Genomic DNA, 20,585 nt, shown 5'->3' with positions numbered 1-20,585 from the left:
TAAAGTTCAGACCAGAGTACATCGATTTATATCATCTGAGGATTTGACCTCTGTAAGCTTATCCGTTCACGTGAAGAAAATGAAAAATAAATAGTGAAATTAATCCTGAGAGTTGCAAAGTTCAAAGTGGAAATTGCACCCATTCATCTATAAGGTATAGCATGAATAGAGATAAAGAGTGCTTAAGAAGCTCAAGCAGCCTTCTGCTATGAGTCCTTTTGAACTGGCTCAGGTGACTTCACCCTGCAACAAAATTTATGATGTAAATATAAAGACTGGTGGAGATTTAAGCCTAGATACCTCTTCCGTGTTCAGAGATAAAATTTGAGGAGTTATTTCCCTGGTGAATTATAAACACGATCATCTCCTAGGAGAATTCCAGTACTGAACCTAACAGTATGGTTCATCAGAACCTGCAGGCATCCTGACCCTGTGGGAAATGACCACTTTAAATAAAGAGAGCATTTTTGGTGGTGAATTTTGATATTTTCTTTATGTGATTCTTTTAGAAATGATGTGATATTTTCATTATGTGATTGTAATTTCTTTCTAAATGGTGTTACTGTCAAAGCTAGGCTTTAGAATGAAAAAAAAAAAATCTGATTTTAATTATGTTTTGACTGAACAATATCTTTTTTTTTTTTTTTTTTTTTTTTTTGTAATTATCCCACCTAATTATCCAAAAGCCTACATTTGATTTTCTGCATGACACTGTACAATGAAAGGATAAAATTACATGAAGTATCCGAAGCACTTCTTGCTTTTGGTACTTAAAAGTCTTTGGCAATAGACAGAAAGAGAGGTGGTTAGGCAAAATTGGTATTTGTCTATATGTGACACCACCTAACAGATGATTTATTTCCACTTGGAACCTTTTTTATAGCATGTTAATATTTAAAACTTCTTTGGAACGGATAGAAAGCATTAGAGTCTCTTGAATCACAGTCACAGCATTAAACACATTCTTAGCTGGGTATTTGAGTGAGTGCATAATAAGGATGAATTTGGCTGTCTGAAAAGTCAGTGCTGCCTACTTCGAACCATCCTTCACTCACAGTACACTTCTGTGGGCCTGTGTTTTATTTCAGAAAATCCATCAGGCTGTTTTTTCCTCATGACCTTGAAAGTTACCCATCTGGTCAATAGCTCTGGAATAAAGTACCACAAATTCCAGTTCATGAACTTGTTTTAGAACTTTCTTGAGTCTCAAACAGTGCACTCATGGGCAATGTTGAAAATGATCAAAAAAATGCCTGTATACATGTGATTGACAGGAATGATTGCTGACTACATAAAAATGTAGATAATGAACTGCAATTTGAACTCATCCTTTATCAGACACGTTAAAAAAAAGTATGATAAATACTTTGTTGTCTATTGTATTTGACACATGCAGTGAAAACCAGCCATGTATGAAACCTAGACTATATTCCTTTCTACTACTTAATTTTCAGAATGCTTAAAGCAACTAACATTAGCTTTAGTAAATATATGTTTCTGATAATCAGAATTCATGCATCTTTCTCCCATGACAAAAAAAAAATAAAATAAATAAAATATTGATGAATATTAGACTGTTTTTCTCTGCTGAGAATGTCTTGGAAAGAACAGGACTAGTTGACTTCTGGAGACCCCTTCCAGCCTCAACTCTTCTGTGAATCTTTTGACAGGGAATCCTTGCACCGTTCTGTACTTGCCATCATTGAAAGGTACACTCCATCCATGAACGGACAAAACTACATCTCCATATTTAAGATGTTATAGCATATTGATGACTAATGTTTTTGTTATCCAAAACACCTAATGTTTTGGACTTACACTTTGTTAAATTGGTGATGAAATGTTACAAGTGTAACCATATTTTTATGCTAACCATTCTTTATGCTAAGCATTTCCAGAATACTTCAACTAGCTTGATTATTACAGCCTATCTATAGGTGCTACTTAAGAAAATAAGACTACAGTGTTTTAGCTATTTTTATTGAGCCATGCTTTTCTGTTTATGCTTTACATTATGCTTTATGAAATACTTTACGCATAATTAATGGATATTTCTTCATAAAGATCAATTTAGTTATTTTATTTAGATGAGAATCTTAAGAGACTTTCTTAAAGGTGTCGGAAACCATTCTTGGTTTGAAGTGAAAGATAAAAGTGATTTTGATTTGGAATGTGAAAATGAAATGTAGAAATCTAGTCTTAGGATAACGGAAGAATGCACATCCAAGAAATTAGCAGTGTCTCCACTGTTCTTTTCCAGGCAGTCATGTCTTTGCCTTTCTTCAAAGTCATATTTTTACTATTAACTGGCTGGAGCATGTATCGATTAGCATATACCAGATTTATTTTTCTAAGAAAACACAATTTAAAATTTGTTTTCATAGAACTTCACCTCGTTCAGTACTCATTCAGTAATAATTATTTAACAAATTGGTTTTAAGCAATTCTGCAGATGAATATTCCAGTACTTCTAGTGAATCTGTGTGTTTAAAGAACCTTTACTGTTTTAGCTACATTTCCAAATAATTATTTACATTTTAAGTAAACTGTAAGACATATAGTAATATATGTCTTACAGTTTACTTAAAATAATATATATATATTATATATACTATGTACTTATATACTATAATATATATAATATATAATATAATAATATTATAATATAGTAATATATTATTATTATTATTATTATATATTATATATTATATATTATATATACTATATACTTATATTACTATACTATATAGTAATATGCTTCAAATGACATCACTGACAATTAAAAAATAACCTAAAGAAATAGGTGTAATTTTTCAGATGGTCATAATAGATATACTTACTTTTTGAAAAATGTATTTTTGCTTGTGTATTTGGGATATATCTATAGGAGTTAACTTATTGTCAGGAAACCTCCCCATTTAGTTTGTATTTTAAAGGACCCATTGAACTCTATATTGTTCTGCAAACCACTACACTGAATATTTTCCTACAGAAAGTATATTCTGATTTTGCAGTAAAAGCAGTTTAAAGGTTTTTCAGTAGAAATGTAAAATACACAAACAAAACACACAAAGTAGCAACAACAATAACAACAAACACTTGCACCTTTGGCTGTCTAAGTAATTAACCTTGGAGTATAGTTCTGGACACAGACTTCATCCATTATTTTGTCTGTAACTACCTTTTTATCATTTTCCTCTTCAGTTACCTCTTCTAAACGTATTTCTTCCAACAGTCTATTTTTCATAATGAAAGTGTATGCAATCCTGATGAAAATTAAATTGTATTGTTATGTTCATTCATGCCTCTTTTTCCCCTATTAAATCTGTACTGCATTTTCAAATACCATTCATTTTATGAACAAAACTAACCATTTTCCATCTCAAAGCCTATATTTTGAACCTTTGGCATGTTTATTACAAAAGTTGCCTAGCTACAGCATTCATCAAGAACATCATTTGTTAGATCTAACTTGAGTGATCTAAAAGTTAAGTAATGTAAATTACTTAAGAGAATATTTACATTCTCTTAAATATCTTCCTAGATGGGATATATTTCTATAGTTATATCCTTCCACTTTCTCTAGAGAAGCATAGTTGATTATCTTAAATTTTTATACCTTTTTAATTGGTCATGATAAAAAATGTGTAAGTCCTAAAGTCGACCCTACAAAAATCAATGTACTTCTAAATTTAATACATTTAATACAATTTGGGCAGTCTAGCTGAATGAACAGTAAACAGATATTGGGGTCTACATGTTGCATAAGAATAGTAAAAAAATTGAGCCCATTACCTAATTTTGGAAAACAGTTTGACTGCATATGTTGGAAAATATGTCATCATTGATACAGTTTCAGTTAAAAAAAAATAAATCCTTGTTCCTAATCTCCCAGAAAGTGCATGAAAATCTGTGTTTACATACCTGCTCTTTTAGACTTGAAATGCCTGGCTTATATGTTACTTAAATTTAAAATTTGATCCTATACTTCTAGGAGTTATTGCTGAATTTTCCTAAGATTAGATACCATGATTCTCCTCATTCACACTGTCCAGCATATCTTGTGAACAGGCATTAAAAAGAGAACATTCTCAATAGTATTAATAATTAATCTTTTTAATAATGGTAGCAGGTAAAGTCAATCAAAAGGTGAGGTTTAAGGACTAAAAAGTTCCACTTGTATTTGATGTATGCATTAATAATTCAAATCTTTATTGATAGCTATTTTTTCCCAGTTTATCCAATGAGTTCTATACAGAATACTGTGGTCTAATAGCAATGTATTAAAAATGTTTCATCTCATCTTAACAGTATATTTTTCATTACTTAGAAGTTACATTCTGAAATACTTCACTTTTTATGCATCAATGCTTTCTTATTACTAAACCTTGGTGTTTTGAAAGGTTTGTTTATGCTTTAGCTATCTGGACCTGTGATTTTAATGGCATTTTGACAAATGTGGACATAAGCCTCTCTTTGTGCAGAAAAACAAAACATACAAGAAATTCTAAAAGTTTATGCCTACATTAGGAAATAATGGCACAACAGAAATGGACCTGTATGGTAAAACTGTGGGTACTGAGGCTTATTTTTATACTGTATGCTTTTTGTATTTTCTTTGGACTAGCTTTAGTCTGATCCTGTAAACTGAGCTCCTGTTAGTTCAAGCTATCTAGGTATGCTTTTAGCTCACATCTGTAATTTTAATTGGATCCCAAAAGAGTCCAACTTACTTGCTTCAAGTAGTTCTTCCAAGGATAGCGAGGTGCATTATTAGGGGACAATGAGGAGATTAATTTCTATAGCTCATACCTAATCTGACCTAAAATTTTAATGAAGAGTTACCCACAATACTGTATAGACCATGTACATCTATTGCAGACTGTTCTGTAGTTACATATATGTATTTATATATGTACACGTGTGTACGTACATATAGGTATGCATGCTTACATGAAATAGAATATGTGCAGGACCTCAAATGATATATACATAAATATTAGTATTGCTTAATTGGATTAATTTTATCTATCACATCTCATTTAGACCCACTTGGACCACAGACAACAAAAGGATCATCGTCCTGCAAAAATGTGTGTGGACAGTCTTTCTGGTCATATCCTTTCTCTAAGGGAAGATTGGTGTATATAACTTTGGAAGTAGGCCTCCGAACTTGCACATTCCATTTTAAGGCTTTGTAGCGCCTGATAACTAGGCTAGGTTTTTCCTTTGAGCACATTATTTTCATAATATTCCAGTTTCAAGAGAAGCTGCTGATGATTTCAATCCAAATATCATCATGGTTGAGATTATAGGATGTTTTCTAAAAACACAACAATTACTGCAAGCCTCAAAAATTATTTACTACTGTGTGTACATCAAAAATGACCACATGTTTCTCATTGCAGATCTCTTTCAGGAGAATTACTCTGTTTTAGGGTTTGTATTTTTGTTCATACAGTGGGTGGGGGATGGGGGAGAAAACAACAAATCTGTGTAATTTTTAAGGGTAAAGAAAGAGCAGGCAGATGGGAATATTTTTTAGAATGAGGGTCCAGATAATAGTATCATTGTAAATTAAAAAGAGGGCAAGTGTGGGGCACAGCAGGTGTGTGTGGTTAGTTGTGGGCATGGAAAGAATTGAGCAGTATTGCACTGATTAGCAGTAGGATCAGTATTTATGTGTGTACAATTAATAATGAATAAAGGATGGAAGTTGAATGGTTATTTTATTTTATTTTATTTTATTTTATTTTATTTTATTTTTTTGAGGGGGGGTATTTTTTCAGAGAATAATATTTGAGACAATGAGAAAATTTAGAATATGCTCTAACAGTTTAGAAAATAGATGAGATAAAAATTTTTTGTATGTAAGCTGTGAGTTAGGAGGTAACAGAATTAGCAGTCTCTGTGAACTGGTATCCCTGGACTAGTGAATTCTCTGCTGATGGGCAGAAGAAAAGAAAAAAGTAAAACAATAACAAACACAAAAGAACTCCGTAAAACCACCTTTTCCAAAGATGTCAAGAAAAGACAATGATCCGGTCACAGAAAAGTTGAGAAGCAAAGAAAGTGTTAGCCATTATGAAGAAGCAAGTAGAAGGTACCTGAATGACAATTAGCTAAATAGATATTATTCCACCATGTTAACAATACATTTTGGTCAAACAAATGTACTCAGAAAAAATTAATGGAACTTTTTAGAAAGAGTTGGAGTGGAATACTGAAATTTAATGAATGAGTTCAGAAAAACAATCTAGATCCACTGAAGTTGTGCTTAATCTCCGTGAAAGATTTAGGGCAACCCCTTTTTTAAGAAAATAGAAGGAAATGGGATAGAAAACATACTTCATGTTCTATTTGTTCTTGGGAAGACAAAGTGTTGCTTCCACCACTTTCTTTCAGAAAAATCAGTGCTTCAGGGTCACAGATGGCTGGTTCTTAACAGTTCTCAAACAGTGGGATACTGACAGATAACTTGACATTAAATATATTTTCATGAGCAGGCGAAAGAATATAATTGAATTATTTTGACCATCTCTGCCTTAGATTCTCATTTGTTCTTGGTTTCTTTATGCTTATCTTTAAATAGGTACCAAAAAGAGCTCTTGTGAAATGATAAGAATATTGGCTTCGTTAAAAGCCTTTTAAATCTTGTTTAATTTTTGTAAGTGAACTTGTGTGCTATACTTTGATAGGAGGATTCTATCATAAAACAGTATTTTTGAGACAGGGATGCTTTTCATATTTTTAGTGTCTTCTCTTTTGATGTTTATCGAAATAATAAGCATGGCTTTTGTTTGTTTACTTGTAACAGAAGTGAACGTAACTAGGAATCTACTTAATGATCATAGCCAGGTGAATGAAAAGGATTTCAGGCTGCTCAGAAATCATTGTCATGATTCAGAAAGGCAAATCTGTATGATCAGTGAGATAAGATATTTGGGAAAAGCATTGAACTTAAAATGAAAAACATATGTTTGAATGCTACAGAAAAGATGCCCGTAATGTAAAATGCATTGTGAAATATTTTCCCTGAACATCAAATCTTAACATGTACCCTTGGGCTTAGGCAAATAGATATTATTGAGTTTGTATTTCCTGTTTATACAGAACAAACAAAATATGCTTGTGGCTCATGACCAGGAGCCCACATGCGACTGCAATTCAAATTAACAAAGATGCTACCAAGATTGAGGGCGGTGATGATGGAGAGTGCCTCTGCTGTCTGTAGAATTCTTCCCTGATGGCTGAGCTAATCTCCCTTTGTTGCAGGTGATGCTTGCTAGAGAGCTTGTAGTATCAAAATATTTCTAATTTTTTCAACTCCTGTTTGAAATTGCAATTGTTACTGCCTTTTTCTGAATTTAAAAGAAAAAGTTGGTTATTCATATCAGTGTGTTTCTTCTACTCTCCCCTCCTGTTGTAGTACTTGTCTTGGGTTTTTCAGGCTTCTCATTGAAAAATAATGCCTGTTTAATTTAATTTCCTGCCAATTTTATATTAACCACAATGGTAGAAATTTAGAACAGTACAAATATGTGATTTGAACAGGGAAAAGAGTTGTGTGGGTTGAATCTATTCATGCAGAATAGTAATTGTTCATTAATATTTTGTTTGTCTTTCAACAAGTTTCCAGCAATTAAGAATGAATAGGAAAAAAAAAAAGGATAATGACATGTTTTATCAAAATTCAAGGGCTTAAAAAAACACTTTGAATTTATGTGATGAGTTGATGTAACTCTTCTGCTTTTTTTTTTTTCAGATCTACCCTATACGTATCTCACAGTTGCTGTGTTAGTCTTGACATTGATTGACTCTGTGAAGCTAAAAGGAATTATAACATTGTTTAGGTTTGACTCATCACCAGTGCTTTTTGTGCTTTGGCACAAACTCTAATACAAAAAAAAATAATAATAAAAAAAAAAATCCATTCAAATATAAGAAAAATCTTTGCTATGAGAGTGACATAATGTTGGAACAAGGTGCCCAGAGAGGCTGTGGAGTCTTCTTTCTCAGAGATACTCAAAACCTGACCAGACATGTCCTTGGGCAAAGTGCTCTTCATAATCCTACTTTAAGCTGGGAGGTTGGACTAGGTGATCTCCAGCGGCGCCTTTCAATGTAAACTGTTCTGTGGTTCAGTGAAAAATCTGAGCTAGATAGATACTTGGCCAGCTTAAATCATGGCTGAAGATATCATATGCCCTTTAAAGTGGGAAGTCATCCAATATGAGAGTTAGGGAAAAACAAGAACTTTAACTGCTGATCTTCCAGTGTTTTGGGTAATGCCCAAGCTAATGCTGAGTAAGCTAGCAGAACTATTAAAAACAATGTATCTTGCTTTAGCTTGGTACTCAGTTTGGGCTAATTTTTTATGCTTCTCATTATATTAAGTTGCTTCTTGGATAGCATTTTACAGTTTAAAATCTTTTCAAAATCCTGGTGCTGTTGAGATGAAGGTGTTGCAGCAGCAAGGGAGGCCTGATAGAATCTTGCTATTTTTATCCAAGTGCTAAGTAATGAAGAGAGAAAATTGCTAACTGTCCCTTGTTACACTTTAGAGCATCCACTTTGTATCCAGAATCAATAGTGAGGTAACTGGCTGAGAAAGGGTGAAAACCCTTGCTCTCAATTAACCGTAAAAAGAATTGAGTCTTTCACCCTTCTACTTCCTGCCGTTGAACCAGGTGAACCAGGATTTGAACCAACTGTATTTACAGAACTGGTAATAATTTCTATACAGAAACCATGATAGAATATCATCCCTAAACAATGTGAAGTAGCAGGAAGTAAGATGCAAAACAATAATTTTAGAAAATGAAAGGAAAATCTTCATCGTAATGAAGAAAAAGTGTCACACTTAAGCCTTATTCAGCTATATGGTTATTTTGCTTTCACCTAGTCTATTCACAGACTGTCCCTGATTCCTACCTCCAAAATTAGGGTTTGTCATGAATTGAAATACAATTTTACTTTCTAGCTTGGATAAAGAAGAGTTAATCAATGCAGACTATGATAAGCTCTGTACCACAGAATAAGTCTGTATTTGGCATTGCAGAGATTTTTGTTCTGCTGGTGAGAGGAAAAGAAAATATCTGGTTCTTGCAGTACAGCTGAAAGAAGGAAGAACTGGTGATTTACCTTTTATTTCAAGGGTGCATTTTTTTCTCCATGATCTGATCATCTCCATGATCAGATATATTTGGGAATAATTCTACGTGCTGTTACCAGAAAATTAATCAACCTTCAGAGGGAGAAAATAATCAGATCTCTTGCATTCCTATAAAGTGGTGTTTCCTGTGAATCCAGTAAGGACTATCATTACTAATGATTGCTATGAAAGTAGTAAAGGCTAAGGATTGCTGTTTTGCTAGGAAAGACAAACTGAAAACTAGTGGGCTTATTTGCGTAAAAGCAGCTCTACCGTATTCATTCACAGTTCTGGCAGATGGAGCTGTGTTAATGTTGTGAACTGAAAATGGATGAAGCTAAACATAACCCTCTCCTCTCCCCACATGGACATGTGCCTTAGTTTGTCAGCACCTGGAAATTTTTCATGCCAGTTTTTCTGTGAAATGTTATCAATGAAAACAAATTAAGGATGTAGTCTGTTTCTCCTGGTTACAGTGTGGTTTGAATCCTTGTTCCTAACATTGCAATAAATGCCAGAGAAATACAGTATTTTACAACTGACTTTTTGGAGATATTATTCCTGATATCTATCCTTCTTCTCTTCATTTTGTCTCACTATAGAGTTTTCTTTAAAACCTCAAAAGTTTCACTGATTGGGATCTAAACAAAGATTAGGCTGCATGGGAAAAAAAAAAAAATCCTGTTTATATTTTGTTAGATTGTTTTTATTTTGCATTCATAGCAGTTGATGTATAAATACAATTTCTTGTGTATCAGCATTTTAGTGCTCATAATTTTCTTGATAGGGATTAAATTTCATGTAACTTTTAAATGTTCATGTTAGTAATAATTAAAGGGCGCCTATGTTTTATATACAGTACAGGTCATTGCCCTTTTCAGAGGCATTTTTTTAGCAATCTTATAGTTTTGTATTATCATCTTTAAGATATAATCATTTGTCATTGTAAAAATGTTTACCATAATTAAATTTTCACCTTAATTTTCCAAATATATAAAAACTCACTATCTTTAATGATACACAGTTCTGACTATTGCTATGTTTATCCAAATCACAGAATCACAGAATTTTTCTAGGTTGGAAGAGACCTCAAGGTCATCGAGTCCAACCTCCAACCTAACGCTAACAGCCCTCCACTAAACCATATCCCTAAGCTCTACATCTAAACGTCTTTTGAAGACTTCCAGGGATGGTGACTCCACCACTTCCCTGGGCAGCCTGTTCCAGTGCCTCACAACCCTTTCAGTGAAGAAGTTCTTCCTAACATCTAACCTAAAACTCCCCTGGCTCAACTTAAGCCCATTCCCCCTCATCCTGTCACCAGGCACGTGGGAGAACAGACCAACCCCCACCTCGCTACAGCCTCCCTTGAGGTACCTAAAAAGAGCGATAAGGTCACCCCTGAGCCTCCTCTTCTCCAGGCTGAACAAGCCCAGCTCCCTCAGCCGCTCCTCGTAGGACTTGTTCTCCAGGCCCCTCACCAGCTTCGTCGCCCTTCTCTGCACCCGCTCAAGCACCTCGATGTCCTTCTTGTAGCGAGGGGCCCAAAACTGAACACAGTACTCGAGGTGCGGCCTCACCAGAGCTGAGTACAGGGGGACGATCACCTCCCTAGCCCTGCTGGTCACGCTGTTCATGATACAAGCCAGGATGCCGTTGGCCTTCTTGGCTACCTGAGCACACTGCTGGCTCATATTCAGCCGACTATCCACCATCACTCCCAGGTCCTTCTCTGCCTGGCAGCTCTCCAACCATTCCTCTCCCAGTCTGTAGCTCTGCTTGGGGTTATTGCGCCCCAGGTGCAGGACCCGGCACTTGGCCTTGTTGAACTTCATGCAGTTGACCTCAGCCCATCGGTGCAGCCTATCCAGATCCTCCTGCAGAGCTTTCCTACCCTCAAGCAGATCGACACACGCACCTAACTTGGTGTCATCTGCGAACTTACTGAGGGTGCACTCGATGCCCTCGTCCAGATCATCGATGAAGATATTAAAGAGGACCGGCCCCAGCACCGAGCCCTGGGGAACGCCACTAGTGACTGGCCTCCAACTGGACTTGGCTCCATTCACCATGACTCTTTGGGCCCGGCTATCCAGCCAGTTTCTAACCCAGCGAAGCGTGCGCCAGTCCAAGCCAAGAGCAGCCAGTTTCTTGAGGAGAATGCTGTGGGAGACGGTGTCAAAAGCCTTGCTGAAGTCAAGGTAGACCACATCCACAGCCTTTCCCTCATCCACCCAGCGCGTCACTCTGTCATAGAAGGAGATCAGGTTCGTCAGGCATGACCTGCCTTTCATAAAGCCATGCTGACTGGGCCTGATCGCCTGCTTCCCCTGCAAGTGCTGCATGATGACTCTCAGGAGGATCTGCTCCATGAGCTTTCCTGGCACTGAGGTCAAACTGACAGGCCTGTAGTTTCCCGGGTCTGCCCTCCGGCCCTTCTTGTAGATGGGCGTCACGTTTGCTAGCCGCCAGTCGATTGGAACCTCCCCTGATAGCCAGGACTGTTGATAAATGATGGATAGTGGCTTGGCCAGCTCCTCTGCCAGTTCCCTCAGTACCCTTGGGTGGATCCCATCCGGCCCCATCGACTTGTGCACATCTAAGTGCCGTAGCAGGTCACCAAACAGTTCTTCATGGATAATGAGGGCCACATCCTGCTCCCCATCCCCTTCCACCAGCTCAGGGTACTGAGTATCCAGAGAACATCCGGTATTGCCGCTAAAGACTGAGGCAAAGAAGGCATTGAGCACCTCTGCCTTTTCCTCATCTCTTGTAACTAAGTTTCCCCCCGCATCCAGTAAAGGATGGAGATTCTCCTTAGTCCTCCTTTTTGTGTTGATGTATTTATAGAAACGTTTTTTGTTATCTTTAACGGCAGTAGCCAGATTGAGCTCCAGATGAGCTTTGGCCTTCCTAATTTTGTCCCTGCACAGCCTCGCTACTTCTTTAAAGTTCTCCTTAGTGGCCTGCCCATTTTTCCAAAGCTTATAAACCCTCTTTTTCCTCCTAAGATCAAGCCACAATTCTCTGTTGAGCCAGGCCGGTCTTCTTCCCCGCCAGCTCGTCTTTGGGCACGTGGGGACAGACCGTTCCTGCGCCATTAAGACTTCCCTCTTGAAGAGCGCCCAGCCTTCCTGGACCCCTCTGCCCTTCAGAACCACCTCCCAAGGGACTCCACCAACTAGTGTCCTGAGCAGCTCAAAGTCAGCCCTCCGAAAGTCCAATACAGCAGTTTTACTGGTCCCCTTCCTGGCCTCGCCAAGAATAGTGAACTCCACCATTGCGTGGTCACTCTGCCCAAGACAGCTCCCGACGATCACGTCCTCCACCAGTCCTTCTCTGTTTGTGAAGAGAAGGTCTAGCGGGGCACCACCCCTGGTAGGTTCACTAACCAGCTGCGTCAGGAATCTATCTTCCACGCTCTCCAGAAACCTCCTAGACTGCTTTCTCAGGGCTGTGTTGTGCTTCCAGGATATGTCAGGGAAGTTGAAGTCCCCCACGAGTACAAGAGCTGATGATTTTGCAACCTCTGTCAGCTGCCTGTAGAGTTCCTCATCTGTCTCCTCATCCTGGTTCGGCGGTCTATAGCAGACCCCGACCAGGACACTAGCCTTGTTGTCCCTGCCGATCCTAACCCAAAGGGACTCGACCTTGTCATTCCCAACCTCGAGTTCTACAACCTCGAAAGACTCTCTAATATAGAGAGCCACACCACCACCCCTTCTATGCTGCCTGTCCCTTCTATAGAGCTTATAGCCAGGCATTGTAGCACTCCAGTCATGAGACTGGTCCCACCACGTCTCCGTGATGGCAACCAAGTCGTAGCCTGCCTGCTGCACGATGGCTTCCAGCTCCTCCTGTTTGTTACCCATGCTGCGTGCATTGGTGTAGATGCACTTCAGCTGGGCCATTGCCTTATCCTCCGGCCTTGCCATTGTTCCCCCTGGCACAGCCCCAACAATCCTAGCCTCAGCCCCATCCCCCTTCCTACCTAGTTTAAAGCCCTCTCAATGAGCCCTGCCAGTTCCTGGCCCAAAAAAAAAATTAAAAAAAAAAATTTTGCCCAGGCAAATTATACTATCTAAAGCATATGGTGTTTTATATATGGTGTTACTGTAAAATGCAGTAAGGATATCCTTTTTTTTCTGTTCTTAAAACACATTAAATTCATCAGATGCAGTGTTTGTCAACTACATAGGTATAAAACATGTATTATTATCAATATCTCTTTCTTCTAATCAGCAAACACAGGTCACGGTGTTATTCCATGAGACATAATGAACTCAAATTTAGCAATACATTTGCCAGAGAAGACTTGGTTCTCAGAAGTAATGCAATATAGAGGTCAGAACTGTGATATTTATACTGTTAGTAGAAGCGCAATTAATGCTGCAGAATAACAATTAAACATGTACATCATTCATTGGGAAAATATTTCACCAGCATTATATAATACTCATTAATATTCTGTGGAATGGGCTATATGGGTGAACTGAACTGAATGTTACTTGTGTTAGTTTTGTGTCAGATAATTCCTACTCAGTTCAGCACTTGAGAAAAAAAGAAAGATGAACATCTGGATCTGTTTTAAAGCACATTATTAATAACTAAGTAAAAGCATGTGAAATTTCTCTTAGTTTAGAGAATAATTTATTATATTCTTAGGGATTTTCAGTCTTATTTATAAAACAATCTGGTTTTGCAACTGTTCTGTATATTCTTCTCTATATGCCACCCAGGAACGACATATATTCTTTAAAGAATACGGGAAAGGAAAAAGGACAGTCAATTTCTTTTAATTCCAGTGTTAAGTTGCATCCCTCTTGTTCTTGTAGTAACTGCAGATGGTATAGAGTGTTTATGGTGCAGTGTGTCTTGGCTACAAGATTATATCTGAAAAAGGAGGTGGAACATTTACTAAATGAAACCATAAAAACCTTAAGCAAAACCCTAAAGAGAGAGTGGTAATATTTGTCTCCAATGTGAAATTTCAAAGAGGTTATCCCAAACTAGTCTTTTGAATACTTTGTAAGTAGGACAACAGGTATGCGGTAACTGTTTATGATAGGCTTTGCATCCCACCCTTGAATTCTTTGAGGTCTCCAGTGTCTCTAAGTGTCATACTCTCCAGTTATCTACAGTTACATACAGTGCAGGTGTGATTTTCCTAGGAGAAACCTGAATAAGGGGCAGGACCTTCATATTTTAAGGGTAGGTTCTGTTGAGCTTAGCTCTGAGTTGCAGTGCATTACTTTTACTACTTCAGAGGTAATCTGTATCCAAAGGTATTTAGCATCTTTTAAACAGTGGTTCCTAAACTGTGGCCTGTGGTTCACTGGGAATTTGAGAGTTACCAGTTCATCATATGGCTATATACATATAGGTCTGTAGGGCCTTTCAAATGTACCTTCTTATGCCTTCTCAAGAAATTTGGTAACAAGCAAACGAAGCAGCCATCTGTGTGAAATTATGAGCATTGCCTCCTTAATTTGCAAGTTTTCTAAACTTGTCACAGTATCCCTAGCAGTTAATTCCTTACTTGAGTTATACTGTGATATTCAAGAATAACCTGTGGGAGAAGATCTAAGTAAATCCAAATTGTGTGAGGTTCTCAAAGTTTATATTGTTGGTCCAGAACTTAGTAGTAATTGATGCATACATGTATATAGCTACAGCATACAGTGTCTCATTACATGATGTTTTGGTCTGTCAAACAGTTCACAGCCTAAGTACTGACTAAAACAAGGATTTATAAAGTTATTTTTGTAGTGTCAGTATGATCAGTGAAAATGTATATCTTTAACTGTAGTCAAGTGGAAGTTTTGGATCCATTTTAATATATACATTAGCTATCATAAATTGTCAGTAAAAAACTAATTCTGAACATGGAACTTTGCTAAACACTTTAAAAATTGCTGGTCTTGCACCTGTTACTGCTAAATCTGTTCTTTTTTTTTTTTTTTATCTGAAATGTACATGCTACATATGTGCTTACCAATACATATTAAGTATATTTACTAATATTCTTTAATATTTAATATGGGAGATAATATACAAATCACTCTTGCCTGTATGTGTGATTCCACAAAAGCTTGTCATTTCAAAGATAAGCTGTGTGATTTAAGCTAGATCTTGTTTTAAAGCAAAATGCAGTTTCCTGTTGAGAACTAGCATACAGATATTCCTTACATGCCTAGATGCTTTAACTGAAAGCAGCTTTCTTCCACTCCAAGCATATATATGTATTGCCACTAAATACTATTTAGCATACTATGTATATATGCCCATATACCACCCATAGAGCCTAATCCCCTGACTGCACAGAGTATGTAACAGCCAGAGAGTGTGCTCACTGGGGAGCCTGCCAAGAAGGGGGAGACTGTAGGTTTTTGATTTCTTGCAACACAGGGCAGACAGCTCTTTCATCTGTACAGGGGTAAAAACTCTGCCTGAGGAAGCATCAGAAACCCTCTTCTCCAAGAGCATGGAGTTCCCATTTGCTGACCTAGCCTGATGTTTAGGGAGATTTGTAGTTTGATAGGTGCTCAGGTGTAGGATGGGTTGGAGAGAATCCTGAGGCTTATTCACCTTCAGACTATCAACTTTTGCTCCTCATCCACCTGGGCACTGGTGACAGTTGTTGACTGTATCAAGGGGTGGCTGCATGTCTCTGATGGGAGAGGGTGAAGAGCATGTGGGACCAGGTGTTGTTTTGACACTGAAAGGCTTGGGAAGGACCAGATAGATCCTGAGGACCAACAGCTGGTCTTGCAAGAAAGGGATCTTTAAAGATCACTTCTAGATCTTTAAACTAGAAATGGCTGTGGAGGGAAATCAAAACCACAGTAAAGTAAGGAAGTGGTGGGCAGGGGTGGCTGCCACTGGGTGCACGGTGGCTGCCACTGGGTGCACGGTGGCAGCTACAAGAGACAGTTTTGCAATGATGAAGCAGGGTAAATGCAGGGGCGCCTCCAGCATGCCATATGTATGCAAATGCAAGCAGACTGGGAAACAAGCAGGAGGGACTGCAGCTCTGCGTGCAGTCACAGAGCTACAGCTTTGTTCAAATTACTGGGCTGATCTGGGAATAGTCAGATTGGAAAGAAACAGCAGAGCCAGCTTGCAAGATATAAAATACTGTCTTTGTCTGGCATCTTTTTATATACTTAGAAGTCAACCTGTGGAGAGCACAAGAAGAGAACTGATTGTTAACATAAGCAAAAACAACAATGAAAGAGATGATGGAAGAAAATCAGTTGTTCACCTCTAAAAGTATAGCTTAGGTAAATATACTTGATCTTCACATTGATTTATTATTTCTCTGAGGTAATTTAATGTGTGCAAATTGTCAGTAATACAGTACATAACCTATTAAAATATTAAAGTGTAATGCAAATGACACAGACACTTTGTGGGACATGTTATTTTAAAGGTCTTTGTCCTTCCATTATGATTTAAAGTTAGTTGGAAAGGTTTTAGAATACTTGTGCAGCTCAACAAACAGCTTCCTTCTGAGTACTTGGGGAAGAGAAAGATCTTACTGAGAATCTATGGGGAAAAATATTAAAGTTGTATATTGTAGATCTAGGGTCTTAACCTAGCAGTTGTAATCCTACTGTATGATTTATACTGTTTCCTCATACTTCAGTGAAAGGAACAGCAAGTCTATTTTTAATGTGCTCTTTTAATCTGCGTTATTTGTGCTCTCCATTCTTTTGTTTTGCTCCTCTATTCTCCTCACATTTGATATATTATGAAGCCTTAAATTAAATTGCTATAAAAGCACTTTTCAGCTGAAGAATAGGAAACTTTAAAAGGTCAAAGATTCACCAGAAGAATATCATGACTTGTAGCTTAGAATTTTCTCATATTTATAGCAACACTCACATTTGTAAAGTTCTGATCTACTTGTGCCAAGAAGGCTCAGTGTTATATTTGTAGTCCTGCCACTTTATCATCAGCATTGAATATTACATTATATCTTAAAAACAACTGTAAAAATACTAATTCCAGTTGAAACTCCAGCCCTCTACTTCTAAATGTAATGTGGACTCCTGTTCATCCAGACTTGCATAAGTGGCTGTAGTTGCTGTTTCCTCCCTTCTGTTGTGCATACACGTTTCCACCCTATAGTGTGACGAGAGGTGCCAGTAGGGGTGTCTCATTCTAACATACTGCTGGAAACATATCTGAATATGAAGACAGGAAGCACCCTCAGATCTCATATTCTAAACATAGGGAAGTCTGCAGAGTGTCTTATAAAAAGGATCAGTCAGTGTTTGTTTTAGAAGGTGCTTTCTAGAATATGTATATACCTGCATGCACATATTATGTATGTGTGTAAACACATTTGTCTGTGTTTACATACATATATAACATATATAATATATAATATGTATATAATATATACACAGTATTTGGGCATACAAATCTATGTGGTGAAATTAGGTTCTTTATTAGAATATCAGATGATTTTCTGTGGTTTTCTAGCCTTGTTAACAGTAAATTATTTCAAATGTATCATTACTGCTGAAGTGCAGTTTAAATCCTAGGAGAATCCTCTAGTTTTCTTACTGAATATCCTGCCTGCATTTAGTGTCCTCAGAAATGTGAAGGATCGACTCTCCCACTTCCTGGAATATTCACAAATGCCAAAGTTCAGCATGTAGACTTCTAGAGCAACAGTAATATCTGTCATTTTGAATGAATACAAATCTATAACAATCTATGTTTGTACAGTCTCAGTGGAAACATGTGGTGTCAGCTGTGCTTGCAGTACTTTAAAGACTTTATTAAGTTAGCTGGCAACACACCCTATCTCCAGGCACTGAATTTTATGGCGAAGAAGCTAAGAGACTGAACTCAAACTTCTTTTTCCCTTCCCCTCTTCCAATTTTTCCCTTCTTCTCCCCCTCCCCCCCCCCTTCTCCCCTCTCCACTTTTTAACTTTTTGGTGTCAACTAGCTTCTAAAACCACAAGAAATTATTTTAAAGAAGCCTTATGGATGTGTTGCTATGTTGCCAATTCACATAATATAGTTTACCTGTGAGAATTTATACCCACCCATACCCTCTTATACATATACATGCACACACTGTCAAGTACTTTTATGCAGTCTGATATAAACTCCATTCAAATTATTACTATTGAGTAAGGGAAACTGAACAGAATTTATAAATAATCGTAAAATAGTTTGCTTAGCTTATGCAGCTGCTTGAAAGGAGTCTATACAAAACTGCATGATGGTTCTAGACACTAAAAGTCCCCAGATACTCTGTCCAGTGGCCTTTTAAGGACTGTACTTACTGTTTGATTTAAATTAGAAAAAATTGTTTAATGAGTAAATGTTGAAATACTAGTTTGCTTAAGTCATGTTTTGAGAATCAGTTGTTCATAGACTGAACTTTTCAGTGACATTCAGAATCTTTTCTCTTGCAGCCATTTCGTAGAGTGACGTTTTCTGTTGTGAGTCAGCCTCAGGACCCACATCAAGGGTCATTGCAGAGTTGCTATGACAGCGGTCTGGAGGAGTCAGAAACACCAAGCAGTAAGAGTTCATCAGGGCCAAGACTGGGTGCCCTTCCACTCCCAGAGGACAACTACGAAAGGACTACGCCGGATGGCAGTGTTGGTGAGGCAGAGCATATGGAAAATGGTAGGGGCAAACACAACATTCACACATATAATCTCACTAGCAAGTGATACTAAGTAGACTTTTGAAAGGTCAGTCCAAAATAAATAAATAAATTAATTAAATAGTTTAATTGTAAGTATTTTATTTTAAACTTTGTTAAAATCCAGATACATAAATTAATGAAACATAACACTACTAATAAACCCAGCACTTTTTTCTCTTTACATGTTTTTAAAACTATACTGCAGAAGCAGTTAAAACATTGACAAAATACCAGTAGAGGCCTGGGGAGATGGTAATTGAATTAATTTCCATATTTTTCATTTTAGATAAAATACCATATATCTTCTTTTCCTTCCATTTTTGATTCAACAGCTACTTAGGAAATTTCCCAGAATGTAATATGTACAGCATCACAGAAAGAAAGCAGGATATAAAAACCCCACTCCAGAGAATTCTCTTTTCCCCCAAAATGCTATATAGTCTGTATTCAAAATAACACTGAGTGTCAAGTCCATTCTTCATTATTTAGAAAAGAAGGATGTTACTTTCCTTTTGTTCACTTTATTTTGCACAATATTTTTAGAATATCTCATTCAAATTCAGCATCTATTTATGTAGAAGGGGAAAAATTTCATTTCTTATTTATGCTCTAGTAATTTTTCATCAATTACAAAATAAAAGTCATTTAAATTTCTTCTTTTCTGTCTAAAACTATTTAGATTAAAAAAAAAATCTTTTCAATTTGAAATATATTTCATAAACCCTGAATGATTTACTGCACTCCACTTACTGGCCTTCATCTAAAGTTTTATGAAGTCAGGCACTGACTTCATTGTGTTTTGATTTGTCCATAAACAATAAAATAAATTACTGTATGTCAAAGTGTACAAATTTTTGATAACCAATGAAATAATGGGTTTGCTAATCCAATTGGAATTGTTGGGTATACTCGAGGGGTGGTGTATTTTCTGGTATAGACTGACTGAACGAGTTTGGATAAGCATATGTTTTAGTTTTTCAGAGATTACAGCACTGGTTAATTGTTCTTCATTTTCTGTCTTTCCTGAGATAGACATGTTTACCAAATAAAAGTAAATTGTTTTCCATGGTAAGATATTGCCAAATCTAGTATAATTGACTGAAGAATGTCTGTAGCACTCTACAATTGCTTATAATGTATATTCCCCCAATAACTGATCAATTAATTCAAAAAGAAGATGGTATTATCCATCTAAAAATAAGATACATTAGGTTATGTATAAGTGTGTGTGTATATGTATTCTACTTGGTTGTTTGTATGAATATGTCTCTTCATGTTTACTTTTTCTGTGTGAGTGACAGGGGAAAAAATGGTGCTGGTACTGCAAGAAAAATTGCAGAAAAAAAGATTTCTAGACATTAACCCTAAAATAGGATGATTGCTTCATTGTCTGTTTTGCGATAGACTTTGGTTAAGAAAATCAAACTAAACAATTTGTTCATTTCCCTAGACATGTAGCAGTATAGTTGATTGCTGGACATGAAATTCTGAGTTCAGAAAGCGTGTTAACATGGAGTATGTCTTAACCATATAGGAAAAACTGGAGAGCAACAATTGAACATAATTTTGAGTATATTCTGTAGTCAATGAAAATAACCACCTTACTGAAACATAACTGAAAATGAAAAGTGCTTGAGTGGTGTGAAAAATGAAAGCAAACCAGTTTAAGTTTTTTAGTTGATGTTGAAACTGGCAATGCATTCTAGTAATAGAAGTATTTTTAAACATTACTTTGATTTTTTCAAAGATGATA

At 36.8% G+C, this 20,585-nt stretch overlaps 1 protein-coding gene across 3 annotated transcripts in view; it reads left to right on the top strand.

Annotated features, from left to right (window-relative positions):
- The window catches only part of PCDH7 (protocadherin 7), a gene marked incomplete at both ends in the record, with an annotated part of 298,952 nt that overhangs the window by 117,363 nt on the left and 161,004 nt on the right, over window positions 1-20,585 (top strand). For all 3 annotated transcript variants that reach the window (XM_084286807.1, XM_084286806.1, XM_084286805.1), the window contains one exon: window positions 18,594-18,810. In XM_084286807.1, coding sequence (XP_084142933.1) covers window positions 18,594-18,810 — 217 coding nt within the window. The remainder of the gene's footprint in view (window positions 1-18,593; window positions 18,811-20,585) is intronic.

This window comes from Netta rufina (assembly GCF_964035555.1).
Source record: "Netta rufina genome assembly, chromosome: 4".
In the NCBI taxonomy this organism is placed as follows: domain Eukaryota; kingdom Metazoa; phylum Chordata; class Aves; order Anseriformes; family Anatidae; genus Netta; species Netta rufina.
The sequence above is the reverse complement of the archived record's forward strand: the minus strand, read 5'-3'. Positions and strand labels throughout refer to the sequence as shown.